The sequence below is a fragment of the Anopheles coustani genome, chromosome 2, assembly GCF_943734705.1.
Source record: "Anopheles coustani chromosome 2, idAnoCousDA_361_x.2, whole genome shotgun sequence".
NCBI classification, from domain to species: Eukaryota; Metazoa; Arthropoda; class Insecta; order Diptera; family Culicidae; genus Anopheles; species Anopheles coustani.
The window spans coordinates 32179782-32199449 of NC_071289.1; the positions used below are offsets into that span (position 1 = coordinate 32179782).

Here is a 19668-nt window from a genome sequence, read left to right on the forward strand (position 1 = left end):
AACACATACAAAAAGTGGACACGACGAATGGAATTCGTTTTTCCGTATAAATGTTTGCACAGCGTGCCATCTCAACTGCGTTTTTTCCGACTGTGTGAGTCACAACAATGTTACGTTTGAACTGTATCTTTCAAATGATGCCAACTCGTGTATAAGATCGGACTGTCCAGTGAAAAATCGGAGTCCAAACGTGTTCTTCAGTTCACAATTCAGGCCGTTCTACTTATCAATCAATACCAACCTAAGGGAGATGTTTTCACTTCATCCAATTCACCAAACCAGAGATGTTACAGAATAGAAGGTAAGTTGTCGAATGAGAAACCCCAGTACTCGCTTTATTTAAGTAAATGTTCAAGAAGAATGTTTTGAATTGGAATCAAACAGTTTCTATAAACAATAATGGTGCCTCACTTTTTTAAGAACAGTATTATCGCATACAGCTATTTTAAATTAGATGTTCCGTATCACTGGTTTCTATTAACGTTTTTTTATTTGACATACCTTATCTTTAATGTCCAATTCCGACGGGAGATTAAATAAAACAAACACAGATGCTCATTTTTCAAAGGTTTTCATTTTTAATTCGCGAGGTAGTAATGATGGAGAAATGTTGGCTTGTTTGTAATAATTGCCCAACGAATGTATTTTATTTGTCTGGGTAAATCTTTCCTATCGTTGGTCGGTAAATGTATATTGAAAAGACCGATCGAAGAACGAATATTTTCGATTTGAAATTTAGCGTTTGAAGACAGGGCTCGATTGTAGCCTCTGTCTCAGCTAGTGTTTGATGGTAGTGATGCAGGGCAAAAATGACGACGCACGGGAAACGAGTTTATTGGGATGTTGTGCACCACAGTAGAGCCAACATTTCTTTCGATTCGAGGGCGGCATAAGGAATTGATGATGGAGTAGAGGTGGGATGGTGCCTTGAGCACCTATTTGCTGGTACCGTTTGTTGGTTGCTTTAGTTGGCATGTGTGTACACACTCACTCACTACACTCTATTAGAAAGAGTGCGCGTACAAAAATGGCCATCATTCACCAGGAGATGTTGGTCGGTGCAGGTGGTAGTTGTTGGGGATTAGTTTATAAATAGAATACAGCAGTGGAGAAGAAGCATGTTTGGGGGTGCAGAAATCGACAATCTTTCTAATGTATTCCAACGTCGCGGGTATAATGCTCACGTAGGAGAAAATTGTCTTTCCATTTGGAAAATGATTTTCTTCATTCTTCGCTACTTTCTTATACCATACACAATTTGTTTCGAAGAGGAGGATGGAGATTTGTTCCATGGAGTTATATTACTTCATTAAATTAACACCATAAGATTCTTCGGACCTACGATAGTTTATGGTTGAAAACTTTAAAGCGCCTCGAACGATTATCATTCATAGAAGACCGTTTTACCGCTGATCACATATTTGCTTGTCGTCTGAATACAATGGTATTGGTGTCTTCGAGAGAGATAAGACGACGATTGGGAACAACGCAACACCTCGAAATCTTCTTCCACCACGCGGGTGATGAAAAGGGGAGCCGCACGGAGCAGCAGCATGTAAAGACGGCGGTAACACTAACCCGCCCAGCAAAAATATATATGGCAAGTTTGGGGCATCGTGTAACGGCAGTAAAAATAAAGCACAGAAATTGGTGATCGGATGACAACGCGTTCTTCTACTTTTTATTCCTGCGTCTGGGGTGGTGGACGTGGAGAAAAAGGGTATTGTCGTCTTGCCGCTACCACGAGCGAAATTATGAATTGCCTTTCAGTTCGCCCATTGGAAGAAGGCGAGGGTTAAGGGTTCTTCTTTTCCGATTCACCGCATCGTCCGGTGCGAACGGCCATTTTGTTTTGTGTTTCGCTGCGTGTCATTTCCTCCTGTGTTCCTTCCTTTTCTTTCTCGGCGGTGTTATTATTACCGCACGCGAAGCTTTACCAAAGGCTAAGGTTACAGCTATTGGAATGATAATAACTTAACCCTCCCTGTGCACCTTATGCTGTAAGGGTTGATGAGAAGTGCTTTCTTCTTCTGAAGATCGAGCACTTTGCAATCCATGCTTTCGACCGGTCGTCATCGTAATCGATCGGATTTTATTTTGGAACATACAAAATCGAACTCTGACCGCGATTACGAAATCCTATTAATTAGACAGTGGTTGCCAATGATAGTTTCTTTGCGATTTGTCCGTACCTTAAATCTAGTACCCATTGTGCTGAGTTTTGATATACCGCGCTTCTTAATGTGCCTTTGCGCTAATTTAGGCGGAGGCATGATGATGTTGTGTTATGCAAACGTTCATACGCTTGTTCGGTCGGTTTGGTGGATTTGCGCACAGCAGAGAGAGAGGCTGTTCACATTGATCCGTACGCCAATTGCAGGGCCGTACAGCCACTGTGGAGCTGTATTAGTGTGGCTTTCGGCGAGATAAATGATTTACTTATTCTTCCTTTTTTCTTTCTTTTTTCTACCACTGCTGCTCCTACGGGGCGTCGCAATGCTCTGCGGGTATGCTAGTGAACGCTTTCTGGCGCCGTGGATGCGATGTGACGACGGGATATTTATTGAGTGATACGCAAATCGGTACGATGGCGATGAATAATCAAGCACTGTCGAAGGAGGCCGGGAATGTACACGTACATAAGCGCACTTGAATCGAAATAGCCCCGTGGTTGCTCGTAATCAATTTGAGTGTTACATTTACTGGGAACAATTCACTAAATTTTACACTTATTAGTTTGGTTGCAATCTTTTCGTTTCATCATAGTGTAGCGCAAATATGTCTTTTTTATTTGCCCATTTATTATCATATCTCTTTGTGGACCTTGGGTCGTTGAGTGCACGCCATTCATTGGTATTAGTGTCACATCGCACGCTTTTAAAAACAATTTTATATAACCAACTTATCCATGGATATATGCTTCACAAAATATTGTAAGGATATTGTTGCCAACACATATTGTACAGGCCAGGACAAAATATTGTAAGGATGTCGAGCTTCATATCAGGATCATTTTCTTTTTTTAACCATCGGTATGTTCTCAAATCTGGCGAATTAGCGTCCAATTCGATTCGATGGGGCGACTGATTTCGTTGGACAGTCCATCGATCGACGAATGGATTGAGTGGGACTTGGACATCATGGAGATGATAATAACATTATGTGTGTTTGTGTGTTTACGTTTGCTCGTACCATATTACGAAGCATCGGAATGCGCGAATATACACCGTTTTATAAACCGTTCCCATCGGTACTTTGCAAATGGTATGAGAGCGAAAAAATAGACTTGCAAGAACAAAAAAAAGGAAAAACACGCGAGAAAGAGATAATTCGTCGCTGCTTTTGCTGCTGCAAGCAATGTCGCATGTAGCCAAGTGAATAAGTGAGATCGGTGAGAGCAAAACGCGAACGTCACGCTGATGATGACGGTGATGATGGTGATGATGGTTGTGCTGGGTCCATTGTGTGTACTCTACTCCATCTCTCTTCTAGCGATGCGAAGCGCTTTTCGCCGTGTGTCGCGTCGTAAACTTTCATTTCCTCCATTTTAATTTACTTTGCGATCGCATCTACCAATAACCTCTACCAATCGCATCCATACCGATTGGAACCAAAGGTACGCGAACGAGCGGGTTCGTGTGTATGTGTGTTCCATTTTCGGTGGAAACGTGTTTGCGGGGACCCTCTAATGGTCGTTTTTTCCCCATTCAGTCTCTTACTTGCTGCTCGAGCATCGCGAATGGTTCAGCATCAATACACCTTACCGTACCATCCCTAATGGTTCCAACACCTATGCTCTTTTCAGAACGTGTGTGCGGTTGTGTTCGGTTAGATATCACGAAGAGCTGATCTCGCTTTATTCACAAAGCGCGCACCACCTTCGAATCTTGTACTGCATTGCAAGTGCAGTTGAGTAAACTGCTTCTACTGCTACTATAAATGCAAACCTAACCTCAATCACATCTAATTCGACGCCATCCAAAACCGCCTGCCAAATCGCAGCAGGCCGTCGATGACGTCAACGTCAGCTGACGTTTCGTCTGCATTCTACTAACCGCCACTACTCGCTACTACGCCTCCCGTAAATACCCGTCCTGGTTTTATGCTGTCAAACTCCGTACCCTCAGCTACTCGCGCACATTCTGCTTCCCTAGTAGCTGGCCTTGTATGTGTGTGTGTATGTGTGTCGTGTGTGAATGTACGTGCTCGTTCCAACGCTTGCTTTTCTAAAGGCACGCCTCGTGCTGTCAAAGCCCCATTCATCCGTTCATTCACACGGCGCGCCGTCTCGCTGTACGTGTGCCGGTACACCACACCACCACTTTCTGTTGTGCGGATGGGTTGGGATGGAAGAGAGACAGAAGAAGAAGGGAAGGTAAGGATGAATGAAAACAAAACAACAACAACAACAACAAAAAATCCCATCCAACAAATGCTTCTCTTCCGGGCGTGCCCCAGGAATGGAGGAGACAGCAGCCGCCAGCCAACCAGCCAGCCAACCAGCCAGCCGCACGCTCAGTCAAAAGGGGATCGACCTAAAACGACCTTGACCTCACTTCGCCTGTAGGTAGTGCGTCTTATATATTTGTGGCCGCGCGTGTGTGTGTGTATGAGTTTGTGATGCAAGAGCACTTTTTTTACTATCCCTGTGGAAGATGGTGTGCGGGGTTTGCAGGGAGGGTGTGGGGATAGGTGGTTGGGAACAAAAAGAGCTCCCCCTGTTCCCACAGGGAAGTTCCGCAACAAAAACTGTCAAGAAGAAGCTCTATTTTTGGTCGTCCTGTCAAACACCCAAACTTGCTTCTGCTGCTGCCTGTTGTATGCGGTTCTTCCACTGGGGTAGAGGGCGAGGGGGGGCGGGGGTTGGATGCTCCCCACAGGTCCCATTCCTGCCTGCGACACCCGATCCACCAGACTCTGGCACTGCTCCTGCATGTGGTGGATTCTACTCCAGTCTTGTTTGCCGGCGTTTGCACAAGCACCGAATATCAACGTCATCCTAAAGAGAGCATCAGGAATATTGTACAAAAAAAGTTTCGGTAGACCGAGTGAGTGGTACAGGGGAAGGAGAGGGCCAAGAGGGCACGCGCTCCTAAGGGTTTCCCATCGAACTTGCCGGCGGAACGGAAGATGTTTTCTGAGGCAAAAACCACCAGACTCATCCAACTGCTGCCAGCCCCGGCGGCAGCGTTCGGTCCTTACGCTATATTAGCCGCCGGTTGGCGGTGGGGGCCCTCTGCTCGTGATTCTGTCAAATCGTTTATACGGCGTGCTTGGGATGCTCAACGGTTGGCAGCCGCTTGCGGCGGAACCACGCCGGGAATTCCGAGACAGCGCCGTCACGAGGCGTTGTTTTTGTGCTTCTTTCCTTCGCAGTCGACCGGTGGAGAGATGTTGCGGACGGAGGAGGTGTACAAATACAGAGAGAGAGAGAAAGAGAGTTTGTGTGTTTATGTGAAAGATAGATTGAGAGAGGGAGAGAGAAAATAATGTAAGATTTAAAAAAAATGTTCAACGATCGATGGGTTGTGTGACTCTGGAGCGCGTGTGGAGGCGCCATCCTAACTCAACAACGGCACAGACAGACTGCGTGCTTTCTCTGCGAGAGCGGAGTAGTATGTCCACGGGCTCCTCGAGCTTGAGCTTGGTGCTGTTGTTTCGTGTATCTTTTTTTCTGTTTGTGGTAGCCTCCGCTACGCGTGCCACACACCAATGACGAACGATGATGATGATAATGATGATGGCGCTACAACATTGAAGTTATGGTCGATGCTTTTGGGTTGGTGTGTGGCAAAGTACACCAACTCGTGAGGGGATGGCACAATGGTGGTGTGGTATGCTGGAAGCTGCCGCGCTGTAGCTCCCCCTCCTGATGCCAGCACAAACCACGGGGCTTTGTGATAACCAGCTGTCGGAAGAAAGGAACACCGACGATGGTACAATAGAGCACCGACTACTCCTCACGGGTGGCGGCCGGCCCCCTTTTTGTTATTAGTTCTTGAAGAAATTGTCTTTAAGCAACTGTGAGAAATGGTCTTTAAATTTGTACTTTGGCCTTTCAAAAGAATGGACAAATCAGCAGTTCCACTCTAAATTACTGAGTTCGATGTAATTTGTGCTATTAACTGAACTATCAAACGAAATAGGTTCGATACACAGCATCAACACAAGCAATTTGAAACGGTAAACCTTATCGTTTGCACATTCATTTGCTATCGTTGTTTTATTGTTTATTTTTGTTTTGTACAATTAGTTTTCAATTGGTTGTTTTTCACATCAGCCGATACGTTTAGGGATGGTTCTTTCCCTAGCTATTTGTTAGGTGCCTCTGTGTTAAAATATAGTTTCGTATGTGTATAACACATTTTTAAAATGCATAAAAAATGTTTGTGAAGGTGGTGGATACGAATGAAGGAAGTGGTTGAGGATGACGTGCTATGTGTAAGTAAATAATGAGCCACCTGATCCGAGTGAAATGCGGTGAGGGGAATGTATCCGGGCACAGGAAAAGTTGGGAAGCCATTTTTTTCGTTGAGAACTGTCACGACGGGGATGAAATAAAAAATGCAAGAATGATGATCGTTGTTCCACCGATCGTACTAAGTCGTGCGAATAGCAGACGTTCGTGACTTTTTTATTGGGCATTTAAACACGAGGGGGATTGTATAGCTGGGAAGGTGGGGAGGGTAGGGGCACACCCCCGTTGGTTGGTGTCTGTCAAAGAAGTGGTACGATCGGAGAAGACCCCCCACACGGGGTAGAGCTCTGACGAGTGCAGAAGCAAAACAAAAACAAAGCCGTGCCCGCTCGAGAGGGAATGGCGGGCAGGCGGGCGAAGCCGTGGGGACGATCGAGTGCTGGCAAGGACGTTGGCAATGAGTTGCCTTTGCTGGTTTGGCTCGGCACTGGCATAGAGGGCGCTGTTTGCGTGCAAAAACAGTTGTGAAGAGTGAGGGTTGGAAGTGGCCAAGTGTGAAAAGCAAAAAAAAAAAAAATGCTAAGACAGATGTTCATTGGTAACGATGACGATAATGATGGTTGAGAGGACATTATTAGAACGCAAAAGAGAGGGAATTGATGATGAAAGAAGGAGCATGATATACCCAAAGAAAGGTTGTGAAGTAGGTTTTTCAGGTTCCACAAGACCGCCAACACGAACGTGTGCTGCCATTCCGGGGCCTTCCAAGGATGGGGGAAGGGCGAATGAAACGCTGGGCTTAGCCAGCGTCACGTGACGTCATAGGAAAGCATAGCCAAGAAGAGATAGAGATCGCATCCTTTAGAAGAAAGCACGCGAACTGCAACGAGCGAAGGGTCGAATGTAAAGCAGGAGAGCATAAACAGAAGTCTTGACTGTTTCGGCGTTACTTTTTTGACTCTCCGAGCCGTAAGATGACTCTTGTGATGGCTAATGGAGTTCACTCCTGAGATCCTTCGGAGGACTTTAAGAGCAGATAATTCCTGTGGCATTCAAGATTCAAGCGTCTTTAGGCTAAAAGTTCTTCGAAGAGTCTTCGAAGAAGTCTTTTAGGCTAGAAGGTCTTCGATGAGATGACCCTACGATTAGATTTTATGAATTTATCTTGCTGTTTAGCATTTTTTGTTCAATGTTTTTTTATGTTGAAGTAATTATCCTTGCTGTTGTAATTAATTGGTTTTGGATAAAGAAGTCGATTGTATGTTTTCTGTTCCGATTTTGCATTCGATCGTTCGTCGACAAAACGGCACACAATTTCTCGAGGGCGACATTTTGTTTCGCTCATCATCGTCGTCGTCGGCCTCCCCGTTGATATGACGCTCGATAGTTGACGTCTGGGCCAGCGACGTGACCGACGTGGATTCCTCCACCAACTCTCCTTCGCACCAGCCAGCAGTAGTGGGAAAGGGCGTATCTATCTGCTCTCCCGTCGGTGGTCTCATGGGTAGCGGTCGGGGGGAGGCACGGTCGTCGTTGAATTAATCTCCAACCGTACAGCGAAGCGAAGGTACGTCCAATACAAACGTACTGCTTTTCCCTATGCTCTGCTCGGATGTTGCTTTCCGAACATGCGCAAGTTGACGCAAGTCTCACATTTTCGGAAATGGCCACCATAGACCAACGCCGGGCAGGCAGAGGATGATTCTTTTCGCGACTGGTGTGTCGATGTCGTTGTTGTTGTTGTTGTTGGTGCGCTTTTCTATCGATGTGTGATAGCAAGCGACTAAAGCGACGTTTTTCACAATAAAAATAAATTTTTCAACCAAAGTCCTATACTAACTTTGTTATTTGAATAATGGTGGTGCTTTGGGGTAGTGGTGGTTGGGTTTGAGCGGTTGTTAGAGAAAAAAAGCTTGCTCTCTCAGGACTTTGAATTCTTTTTCGTAGCGAGTTATTTGCTTCTTTGTACGCTGCAACATGAGTAGCACTTAGAGGTAGCATCTTTTTCTGGAATATCCTTATTCTCCTTCGTGCACCTTTACACTGTGTGGTTCAATTTGGAGCGAGCAGTTTTTTTTCCTTGTTTAATATAACACAACATCTAACTCAGCATAAAGATACACAAACACCATTACACAATCGCCAGCATATGCAATTCAACTCTATCTGCAGTACAGTGGCGATATGTTGATGAGCCTTCTTTTTGCCGTCCGTATCGTGTCTCGTGTTCAAGATGGCAGCAATGACCGTTTTTTTTTTCGTCCGTTGTTTGCTGTGTGCGTCAAGCTCCTCTAATCTTTCGGGCATTTTTTTTTATATGGCACCGTCTCCTTGCTCTGCCTGCCACACACACCCGACCGTACATATGTGAAGGGCCCCAAGCAGCAGAAAACAATGTGACCAAGAAGGAGCCTGATTAAGCGAATCCGTCAACATCTGTCCAGGAGGAGGGCAAACGGTGTGCTTTGGAAGCCGCACACTCGGAAGTAAATCTCTCACCCCTCGACGACCCGACCGCTAACGATCCTGTGCGCTTGTTGATGATGGCGCACTAGCCTGGGTCCTAATCTTCCTTTCCCTGGTGCTACGGTACCAAACAGCAGCTTGTGTGTAATGTGTGGGTTTTATTTCGTTTGTCGTTTCCAACATACACAAACACAACAGCATGACGATTCCGATGGTAACACGATGTCTGTGCACGGATGAAGCTCAGGTTACAAGAAACTGGAACGTAAAAGGATATGTTCCTCCTTTTTGCGGTCGTGTTCGGCCTTTGAAACGAGGGACCCATATCCAGCCTCGGATGATGGCCACTACTGTGTGGTTATTTTTCTTCTACTTCACGCCGTAGATGTGCTCGAGAATACGAGGCCTTATGTGTGTTTCATCAAGGGTCTCAAGGGTTAACCTAGGAAAAGCTACATCGAAACAACATCGTTTATTTTATTTCCAAAACTGTCATCCATAAATCTAACCTCTTTTTTTCTCGTTGTTTCTTTACAGGTAAAAACAGGCATGAGATGTCAAAGCAACAATTTGAAATATCCTTAACCTACTCCCGATTAACTAGTTTACAGGTATGACTATATCTTTATACAACAGGTCCAGGACCGTTACATAAAATGACCCTGACAGTGATGAACCAAAGGCGAATCTAAATCTCCTCCAACTACGCACTAGATGAGTACAACCGATGGGAATGTCATGTTCGAGCTTTCTTGCTTTGAGAATTGAGGATTCACGATAGTGTCGCTCTTCGCCTTGCAGAAAACTTAACATCGCATAACTTTCCTCGGTATTGTATTCTCGGTTCGTAGGAGTTGAGTTTATGTAGACCGCATTCAAAAAATCTGACTATCTTTGTGAAAAAAAAACAAACGATAATATTAAATGTTACCAAACTACTGCATTTACGAAATCACAGACTGAGGGTTAGCTCATTAAATTATATAATGAAATCGCAAAATGTCTCCGATTGTATTCATAATTGTTAAAAGCTCCTAATGTAACCGCCTTTATATATGCTCTCTCGCGTACCATCCCCCTGATCTGGAGAAAATCCCACTAGAATTTCGAACCATCGAGAAGTACACGTTGAGGGCACCCCGTACTCCCAGCCTTTGGAAAGTTCAATTCCGCTAGAGGGGGGAGGGAGTGGAAGCCTAATGGAAAATTCGTAATCACAATTATTGCTCATGCAAACAGCGAGATACAATGCCTGTTTCTTTGGCTTGGTATTTCATCTTTCTTGCTCATTTGTTGGTCGCTATCTTGTTGTTCTTTTTACGAAAAATCGAAACTTAAATAAGTACAGGCTATGCTCATCCCCAGTTCGATGGGTTGTGGGGAGTAGTCCTCCTTAATCGAGGGCTAGGGGGTAGTTATGGATCAGAACAGAGGGTGGATTGGAAATGTACGCCAATTTAAGTTGATCGAATCCTTCCTTCCCTCGTCAGCCCGATGGAAAACTGAGCTTGGTTTAGGTGGCTTGGAAAATTTCCCTCGATCCGGGAATGTGTGATATGTGCGAGGACCGGAAGGATTGTCTGGAAAATGGAAAATTTCATTTCATTTCATTTGTCTCACTGTGTGTGGCTCTTCGGTGTGGTGGCTGCGATTTGATGGGTCGATTTTCCGAAGTCTTGCAATTTAAGAGAGAGAGAGAGAGCGAGCGAGATGGTGAAAGCAAAGCAATGCGAAGGAGTGTATTTGTCCATCCATTCGTAACCATTTATGTGCCGACCTTCTCACGTGGGGGGGTATACGCCGGCATAGCTGCCTCCCTGCCGCGAGCCCCCGCCAGGCCCTACTCTCCACGTAAGGGATATCGCTTGTATTTGTGTGCTTTCTGTACGTGTGCCACACATCTTCCCATGGGGAGGAGGAAGCAAGAGAGTGAATTTATTTAAGCACAAACGTACATCTTCCTACCCCCTGGAAACCGAATGCCAGAGCGAAAAGGGAGCTGAATTATGGTTTTGCTAATTTTGAAGCATGCGCATCACAGCCGCCGCCTTCTTCATCGGTTCTGTGTGTTCTTTCCGACCACTTCGGCAGCTCTCTACTCTGGTCATCATCATCGTCATCGGCTTGCCTAACGCTGCCTTTCGCGACCTCCTTCCATTGTGGGACGCAATCCCGCTCCCCCCCTCAAACTTCCCACGCTCTCCCCCGAAATGGTAATATTGCCTTTCCTTTTTTTATGTTGTACAATACCGCAGTTCTCGACTTTTCTTAAATAAACCCTTTTCCATTAATTCCGCTTCTTACACAGGCGACCCCCGTTTTATAAGCAAGATAACATTGATGGCACTTCTATTGCATCCTGCCCTGGCCGGAAACGCCGCGTCGGAAGGGAGGGAGCGGGGAGGAAGCCGGGAACAATCTAGCATCCGGACCAAATTGGGACGCACTGATGGAAAGTGATTGTTTTCGGTCGATATGACGCCGCGACGGCATGACGCGTGGGGGTAGCATATATCCTTGCCTAAAGAAGGAACGGTCTAATATTCTTCGACACAAGGATTTGAGTGTTTGCTGAGAAGAAGCTTTTCTCAAAAAAAAAAAAAAATGTTTTCGTTAATTTTAATTCAATTCGTTGAAATCCAACGTGAAAAACGCGTATAGCTGCAATTACATATAATGGTGAAGTTGGTGCGCATGTGAAATTTTGTTCATTTTTTCCCCATTTTCCTCCCAGATAGTGGTGGGATGTTGAAGGTAGCTGTGGCAGGTGTAGATACCGAAAGAAAACATTCGAAGGGACAACGCGGGCAACACGGAACAGTCGAAAAAGAGCCGATCGATTGTTTGCTTAATCCTCCCGCCCGCCCGTTCGTCCTGTGTTTTTCCGACGTCCGCTCGCGTGGAAGTATGCTGCATCAGTGTGTATGTTTAATATCGGTTTTGCATCCACGCCACGGAAATGACATTTTCGCTTGGGTAGCTTGTGTGGATGTGTGCGAGGGGTGGTGGTACGGCATTTTTTTCCCCTTCGTGGCCGAAATGTACCTCGAGAGGAAAAGGACATTCTTTCGAGGAATTCATGGTGGTCTTGCAGTTAGCTTCGGTAGTGCCTCACTGTATATGTATGATAGCTAATATAAACTAGAGCTTTTTCCTGTATCGCGTGCCAACATTTGTTTTTTTCTTATTCTGCGGGAAAATCACTCCTACCCGATGGTTAACCGTAACAGAAACTCAGAAAGAGATTCAAATTTTCGATTATCCCTTCCCGTTGACGCTTCTGTATGTAGGATTTTCGTTACAAATGGAAATTGGGGGGTTTGACTTTTTTCAGATTCTCTGAATCAATTTATAGATTTCCTCTACATCGAGCGCTTTGCTGGGGGTTAGTAAAATGACGAATGCTGCGACAACGCCCTAGGAACAACGCAACAGAAATTAAATGCTTCGCCGAAAGATAACAGTTTGTTTGTTGTTGGTTATAAGATGATTCATGCTTGGAATGGTGTACTCTTTCATCTGAAGTCGATTTAGTGTAGCATCATATTTTCCGTTATTTTTATTTTCGAACCATTCGAACCACTACCGGATAAAAAAGTTTGTCTTGAACGTCAACCAATTTGTATCTAACCGTCAGGTGGTTTCATCCAACTTTTGAGGTTACATCAACCAATGTATTTTTGATAACATCATCCCTTTCCTTAGCGCGGGGGAAGTGGCTTTCATTACGGATTAGTTTGGAATGTAGTGGAATTGATGCGGGAGAACGAAATTTAAGAAAAGGTATTGCGAGACCTGTTGCAATCGGAACTAACGAAGGAATAGATTGAAGGAAAGACAGAAACTACTGTAGCAGCGCGGTTTTCTTTAGTATGATGGTACTTGACTCGATCGCGGTTTAGATGAACTCCTCTTTTGTGTGTGGAGGGTTGTAAAATCCGATCGCGTTTTACCCTTCTCCCAATGCGAAAGTTTATTCACCTTCACCAAAGCCAAAAAGCTACCGAGACAGAAGAGAGGCAGAGAACAAGAGGAGAATCAGTTGTTAGATTCAGCGGATGGTTTGGTTGGTGATCGTTAGGTTAGGTTCGGTTGTGGAGGAATAATGAGGCTTGTGCGATCGAGCGCGCGCGCGCGCGTTCAGCTTCGGCGTCATCGTTCATCTCGCGGAGTCAGAGAGCAGCCGCCGGCCGGCTTGGCAGGCCAGCCGTCATCATCATGACGGGTCGCGCCGCCATCATCTCACATACACCATGACGATCGCTAGAAGCATTCACTCTCCGCCGATTGTGCCGCGCGGCGCCGCACACCTTCGCGAGGTAGATGTGGACCGCGCGCGTCGTCACGTAAAAAAAAACCATCTAAAAACTGCCCATCTCGTACCGACAGCTCCGACTTCAGGGCCCTAATTCACCGTCAATATGTGCGCGTCCCCTCGCGCAGTTGTGTTCCGCAGCAGCACGCTCGAGCCGCGAATCTCGTCGGTCTCCTCTTGCTGCCGTGTGAAGAAAGAAATGGATTTGATGCAGTATAATTTATTGACCGGGCTTTGAACCTGGCCCTCCAATCGGACGGTGTGTTTGACCTGGCCCGATCGATGGAGTTCAAAATACTCTTTTTAGCTTTGCGCTTTCTTCTTCCCTGTCTTCCTGGGTAATGGAACGATGGAACCACTTTACTTTCGAAATGATGGAATGGTACAGGTACTTATGGAATGAAACCATCGAACACAGTGGACATACGGTGGAGGTTTGGGTAAAATTATGAAAAAGGTAGAAATATTTCATCTTCTAAAGTTTCATGCATTCAAAGGTGTTGCTTTAGGCATTTGTTGTATAGCATGTTTGAATGTAAGTCACATTTACATAATTTCTCCGGATGTTCTCAATGCAATTTAGCTCAGATATACCTTATGTTAAATTGAAGTCTAATGCGAATTCCGAGTCCTTCTCATTGGCCCACTGTGCAGTAATTGTTTGTTAGGATGTCAGACTTTCGTGGCAAGATTATGGTGAAAACGCATAAACAAAATCTAATCCTTGTGCTCGATAACGTTCGAAAAGTGATGGCGGTGGAATATCCTTCCCTATAGCAAAAAAAAAACATGCAAACGAAAAACGAAACTGGTCAAACGTGTACCATGTTAGAAATGAGTTAGAATGGTGCCGGGTGTTCGAGAGAAGACATCAGGAAGCGCGCAGAAAAGAGGGGAAGATTGAACTCCATTTGTGGCTGAAATGGTACAATTATCAAACATGGCGTCCGACAAACGCAAATACCATCCTCTTCTTATTGATGGTGACGACGACGACGACGATGACGAGGACGAAGACGACAGAGGCGGCGGCGGTGGGTAGTGATACCCGTTCGACGTTGTCGTTGCGCGCGGCTGCTGCGTGGTAGTATTGGTAGCGGCGTGTTTATTCTAGGGGGACACATCTTAAGCGTTGGCAGCCGCACCAGCAGGCATTGGTGGACAAGAAGCAAAGTAGCATTTATGCCTAAGGGCTTCCACGGAACGGAAACGCCGTTACTCTAAGCGCACACCTCCATTCGACCACCCCATCCCGCCCTCCCTCCTCCTGTGCTCGGGGGCCCGTCGTTGTTGGCTGCTGCTGCTGGCTGCATTCCGGGTAGCTTCGGGTTTCTTATGTGTCATTTCCCAAGAGCCATTTCGGTGGTGCCTCCGACTATCATATCGGCCGCCCGGTAGTTCTCGTCGGTTTTACGGCTTTCCCATCCATATCCCCGAGCACGGCGCAAGGCGAGCAAACCAAACCAATACACAAGCGCGCATTATACTGTCTCCGGTAAAATACGGGCCCGCGAAACCTTCACCACATTTCACAACTGTCCACATTTAATGAAGCCCAGCTTACAAAGAAAAAAGAACACATTAGTTACAAACCGGATCAGGGGTCGTCGTGCCTTCTTCCTGTTGTTGTTTGTTGTTTTGTGCGCTCTCATACAGGTCTAAATGTAAAAAAATATTTCACCATCATCTTTCGCTGGTCATACCTGTGCCTGTGTGTCGCATTTTAGGGTATTCGTTATTTAATACATATTTCGTTATCACTTCCTCTAACTTTTGCTTCAATCCAGTATGTCGTTTGATTTTGTCTCACATTTTCTTATTTACAAAAACTCATATTTACATATTTATTCCACTTACCCTCGGTGTGTGGATCACAACAGAGATGAAGTAACTGTGAGTTTTTCCACCACAGATTCGCCATCTTTCCAAGGCCGTAAATTTTCAACTTCGCAAAGAGGACACATCTAAAACGGTGCCTAAACGGTGGTTGGCTTTTGCCATAATAACTACCGCACTGGTTAACTGTTTGAGTGATGTACCCTTCATCCTCCCTGCCTAGGGCATTTGCCCTCCCATTTGTTTGCAACACTGTTAATTTTACCCTCACATAATCACGCCACCATTTTGATTCTCGCCAGTGCCAGTAAATGTTGAAAATTTGTACCAATATCTGTTACCTTACCCTCAAGTGGCGCGGGCTAGTGCTTTTTTCTCACTCCGTAATAATTAGATGGTGTTAGTTTGTGTATTCCTCTCCTTCAAACCTTCACCCCTATTTAGTCCTAAGGAATATATTATCCAATGCAAATGGTGCTGCTCGAAAAAGCATTCGATTATGCTGTTGTGAATGTGTGTCCATGCCAAATTTATCGCCACGAAACGGGACTCATTCCGGACGGGGGAAGCTGTGCGCTCTATGTGACAGATTTTAAATCCATAAGCGTATAGCTTTTCCCATTTGGCGTGTGTCGCTTGACAACAGAATGTGAAATTACGGGCCATAACATAGCATAACGTCTAATCAATGCTTAGAGAGAAGAGGAATCAAATGTGTACGAATCGATCGGCTGTGAAATGATTGGTCTTTCCGGCAAATGGTTGTGTTCTTTTTTCTTCTAAAGATCTTTGTCGCATTGCCGATCGAAACCCCCCTTCGCCCCCTCCCTGTAGAGCCAAGAGGTGCCACATTTGTGTGACGTCCATCTGCAACAACGATGCTGCCCGACGAATACACATAAACGCACGCTCTCGGCACGGTCGCATTTTTGTCGCAGCACAGACTTTAAAAAATCGATACCAATCGGAGACGGCCATAGGACGGCGCGGGAAGGACACGGCCCCGTCATCCGGAAGGTGGAAATGTAGCAACCGCCTTTCCATTTCCACCCCTTTCTTGGCTTGGAAGCTCTTTTTTCATTAGCTTAAAAGAGGTTGTGCCGCTCGAAACTACCTTCCCCACACCGTGTTCGACCAAACGAATGACAAGTAGCAACAGCAGCAGCAGCAGAAGGAGTAACCAAACCATAGCTGTCCGTCCATTAGCCAGCCGGATTTGTTTCCTACCTCTTCGCCGCACTGGACAGGACACTCTGCGTGTAGCACATTTCCACAAACAGGATCCGCTCGCTCGTTGGTATGTGTGTTGTGCCATGGTACGAGAAAAAGCGACCTGTGAGCGACCGAAAATTGCAAATCAAATGTATATGCTGTTCACTTTTGGGATTCATTTCCTCCCGGTGTCCCACGATGGGATGAGATTGTTGTTTGCCTTGAGAGGTTTCGAATAGATTCCCGTTCGTTCATTCTCTGGATTCTTATCGTACTGCATCACCATCAGAAAAGGATTTTGCCCATTTTATTTCCATCTTTAAGCCTGATGTCCTATGTATATTTTTACGAACAATGTTTTAACTCACACATGCACAATTGCATCCCTCTGGCATGGGATGTTCTCTGGAGAATCTCATAATTCTGCTGTAAAATTTAATCGATTTGTTGAACACATACGCAGAATTAACCTACATCGGTCGCCAACGTTAGATCATTCCAAAGGTACGAGTAAACTAAATTGAACGAATTGAGAATTTTCACAGCTCACTGTCTCATTTCCAATCGTGCATACATATTTTCATTCTGCACCAAAAAGGATATCTTTGTTCGAAGAATGCGTATGAAAGTACAGGCGAGCACTTATGTGGTGCCACCGTACATTGCGACCAGACTTCATGTGCAAAGATTGTTTTATATATAGTTTTATAGTCGTTTAAAAATAAACATTACATCAGCTCACCGGAAGCACGCTTGTAAACCGTTGAGTCAGAAATTGACGAGCAATATAGGACAAACGGTTTCGAGGAGGAGTGCGATGGTCGCCTCTGGAATCATACTGCAATATCTTAATTTTAACCATATGGTGGTGCCGTACCTCGTACCAATCGCTTGAGAAGAAAGAGTGCATGTATTTTCAACTTATTTCCGATCCTGTTGAAAATGAAACGATATATACGTTGCACTTTCGTATTCATTCCTATTTTCGTATTCCGATTTTTTATTTGTTTGCAGATGGCACCTCTTTGTCTGAACGTTGTCGGTTGTCGGTACCTATTTACTGGACACACATCTTCTCTGGAACAAATGTTAGAACTCGGGGAATGATAGAGTGCAGTTTATTCATTATATTTTGTGTTAATTTATTCAATCGCCTATTAAGCTCCTGACATTCAATACTAATATTTATTTTGTTTTATTTTTTTCTTATTTCAGATCACAATGGATGAAAATACAAATCATTGAACCAAAACACCCATACGCCAATTGACTCACGAACGCCGCTATGAGTGATACCCAGTGGATAGAAATAAGATTGTAGTGCAAAATTTATCCGTTTGGATATCATTTTAATTGTGAAGAAATGTGAGGGCTTTGTTTTCTTCACTTTTAAAATGATATTGGTCGTGTTTTCTAACCCTTTTGTCCCACCATGAGCTCACCAGAGCATGATTTTTTAACGTTATGCCGGTTTTCTCTCCAACCTCTCCAGCAGCAAAACGACGCACCAGACACACTGCAAATGAAGAACCAACTAGAGAACGGTGCAAGTGAACCGGACGAAAACGTTAGCATTTTATTAGGAAATCGCTAAAGAAGAAGTTCGTAACAGTTTTCGTTTCGTTTGTTTTTGTTTTTGTTCACTTCCAAACGAAGAACAAACGCCGAGAGAAGGGATTAGAACAAGAGATTGTATTTCCTTGTGGCTGCCAGTCTTATTATTCTCTCTCTCTCTCTATCTCTGTCTATACATATATATCTCTCTCTCTTCCCTTAAGTTATATTTGTAAGTAAGGCGCCACTATTCTCCTTTCGGGGACTAAATTATCACATTAAAAGAAAAGAATGAAAATTTATCCGGGCTCTGGCCGTTAACGAAGCTATGTTAAGAACACAGTATCGCGCCACAATCCTATCGTGATCCCGCGCGGGTCCAGAAGTGACGAGTAAGGGACCGAAAAGCGCACCCTTCTCCGCTCCTTCATGCAAACGGCAAGAAAACGTACCCTCAGACGCACACTCACAACACTTGCTGGAAAGTAAGAGTAAACACAGCTGGAAAAACGGAACAAGCAAGCAAAGTCGTGTGAGGAAACGCGTGAAAACGTCCCGGTTAAGAGGGCAGCAACATCCTTTGGAAGGTGGCGCGAACGTAACGTTTAGAGTTAAAAGTGTGTACAGTCCGAAGGGAAACCGAGAGGGAGAGAACGGAATCTTAACTTTGCAAGAAGAACACACACAAACGGTATATATGACAAACAACAGTGCGTCTAATCATACAACGATAGAGCCAAGGGTCCACCGGTTTATTTTTTATATAAGAAATTAAAATGTAAGTATCAAATCTCTATACATATTAATACGGGCGTGAAAGGCTCAAAAATATTTTGTTTGCAAAGTCAGAGTCGGCTAGCATATGACACATTTATGGTACGATTGCTTCGAACCGTTTTGCTTAGGTGTTTGCACTCTTTTGGAATGTAGGACTTCAATTCTTCGCGATTTATTTCTATTATTTAAATTCCTTTAACCTACGGGTATTCACTGATCGTATGACGCCGTATGATCATGAAGGTATGCTATTTTTAGCGGTGCATAGCGATCCGGTGTTACATTTATTAAACGGCTTTTGTAACGGCAATTGAATGCCAAGGAAAGAGGTGAGCCATCAGTCCATGCACAGGCCACGCACGAATTTGCGAATGCCAGAAATAGAATCGAATCGGTAATGACGTTTTGTTGCTTTTCTGTTCACCTTTCGTTCACCTTTTCCCTTGCTCCCCGGCTCTGACTCGTAAACAACGTAGCCTTGGAAGCTGCTCTTAAGATGTGTCACCGCCTACTAGGTTAATGTAAACTAAATTCCATCGTTCACTTATGGCTTACAGGGATGCCTACTATCGATACGATCCCACTGCCCCGCGGGGCATGGGTCCACCGGGCGGCCAGGCTGGAGGTCCGTACGCGCGGCATCGAGCCCCACACCCGATGCAGCAGCAGCAGCCTCCGCCCCAGACCCAGTATTCCTCGTACCATCAACCTGGCGCCACCGACTCGATGTACTCGATGCCGGATCACAGTGCCGCCGGGATGGCCGGTATGGGGGACGTGTGGGGGGCGCAGCCGCCACCACCACCGCAAGCGAACCCGTATGCGTCGCCCATGGGCTACGGTCTCCCACAAGGACCGCCCCAAGGTCCGGCGCAGCGTCAGACTCCAGCAGGGTAAGCATTATGAGAAATGGTGCGAGACAAAACTGTACAATCCATCCACAACGTTGTTTAGTTTACTACTTGCTTTAAAGTCATTTTTTTCTTAAAAAGAGACATTTACATTTCATTTTTGCTTTTATTAAAAAACCTAATTTTTTATTGTTTGTAATTTTCAAAAACGTTCTCAATGAATCTGGATGGACTGTGCA

General features: G+C 45.1%; 1 protein-coding gene across 1 annotated transcript in view; it reads left to right on the plus strand.

The window, feature by feature from the left end:
* LOC131261945 (uncharacterized) overlaps positions 1 to 19668 on the plus strand; it is a 57542-nt gene that overhangs the window by 9514 nt on the left and 28360 nt on the right. The window contains exons 2-3 of the mRNA XM_058263817.1: positions 17740 to 18579; positions 19136 to 19471. Of these exons, the coding sequence (XP_058119800.1) occupies positions 18578 to 18579; positions 19136 to 19471 (338 nt within the window). The 5' untranslated portion in view covers positions 17740 to 18577. The remainder of the gene's footprint in view (positions 1 to 17739; positions 18580 to 19135; positions 19472 to 19668) is intronic.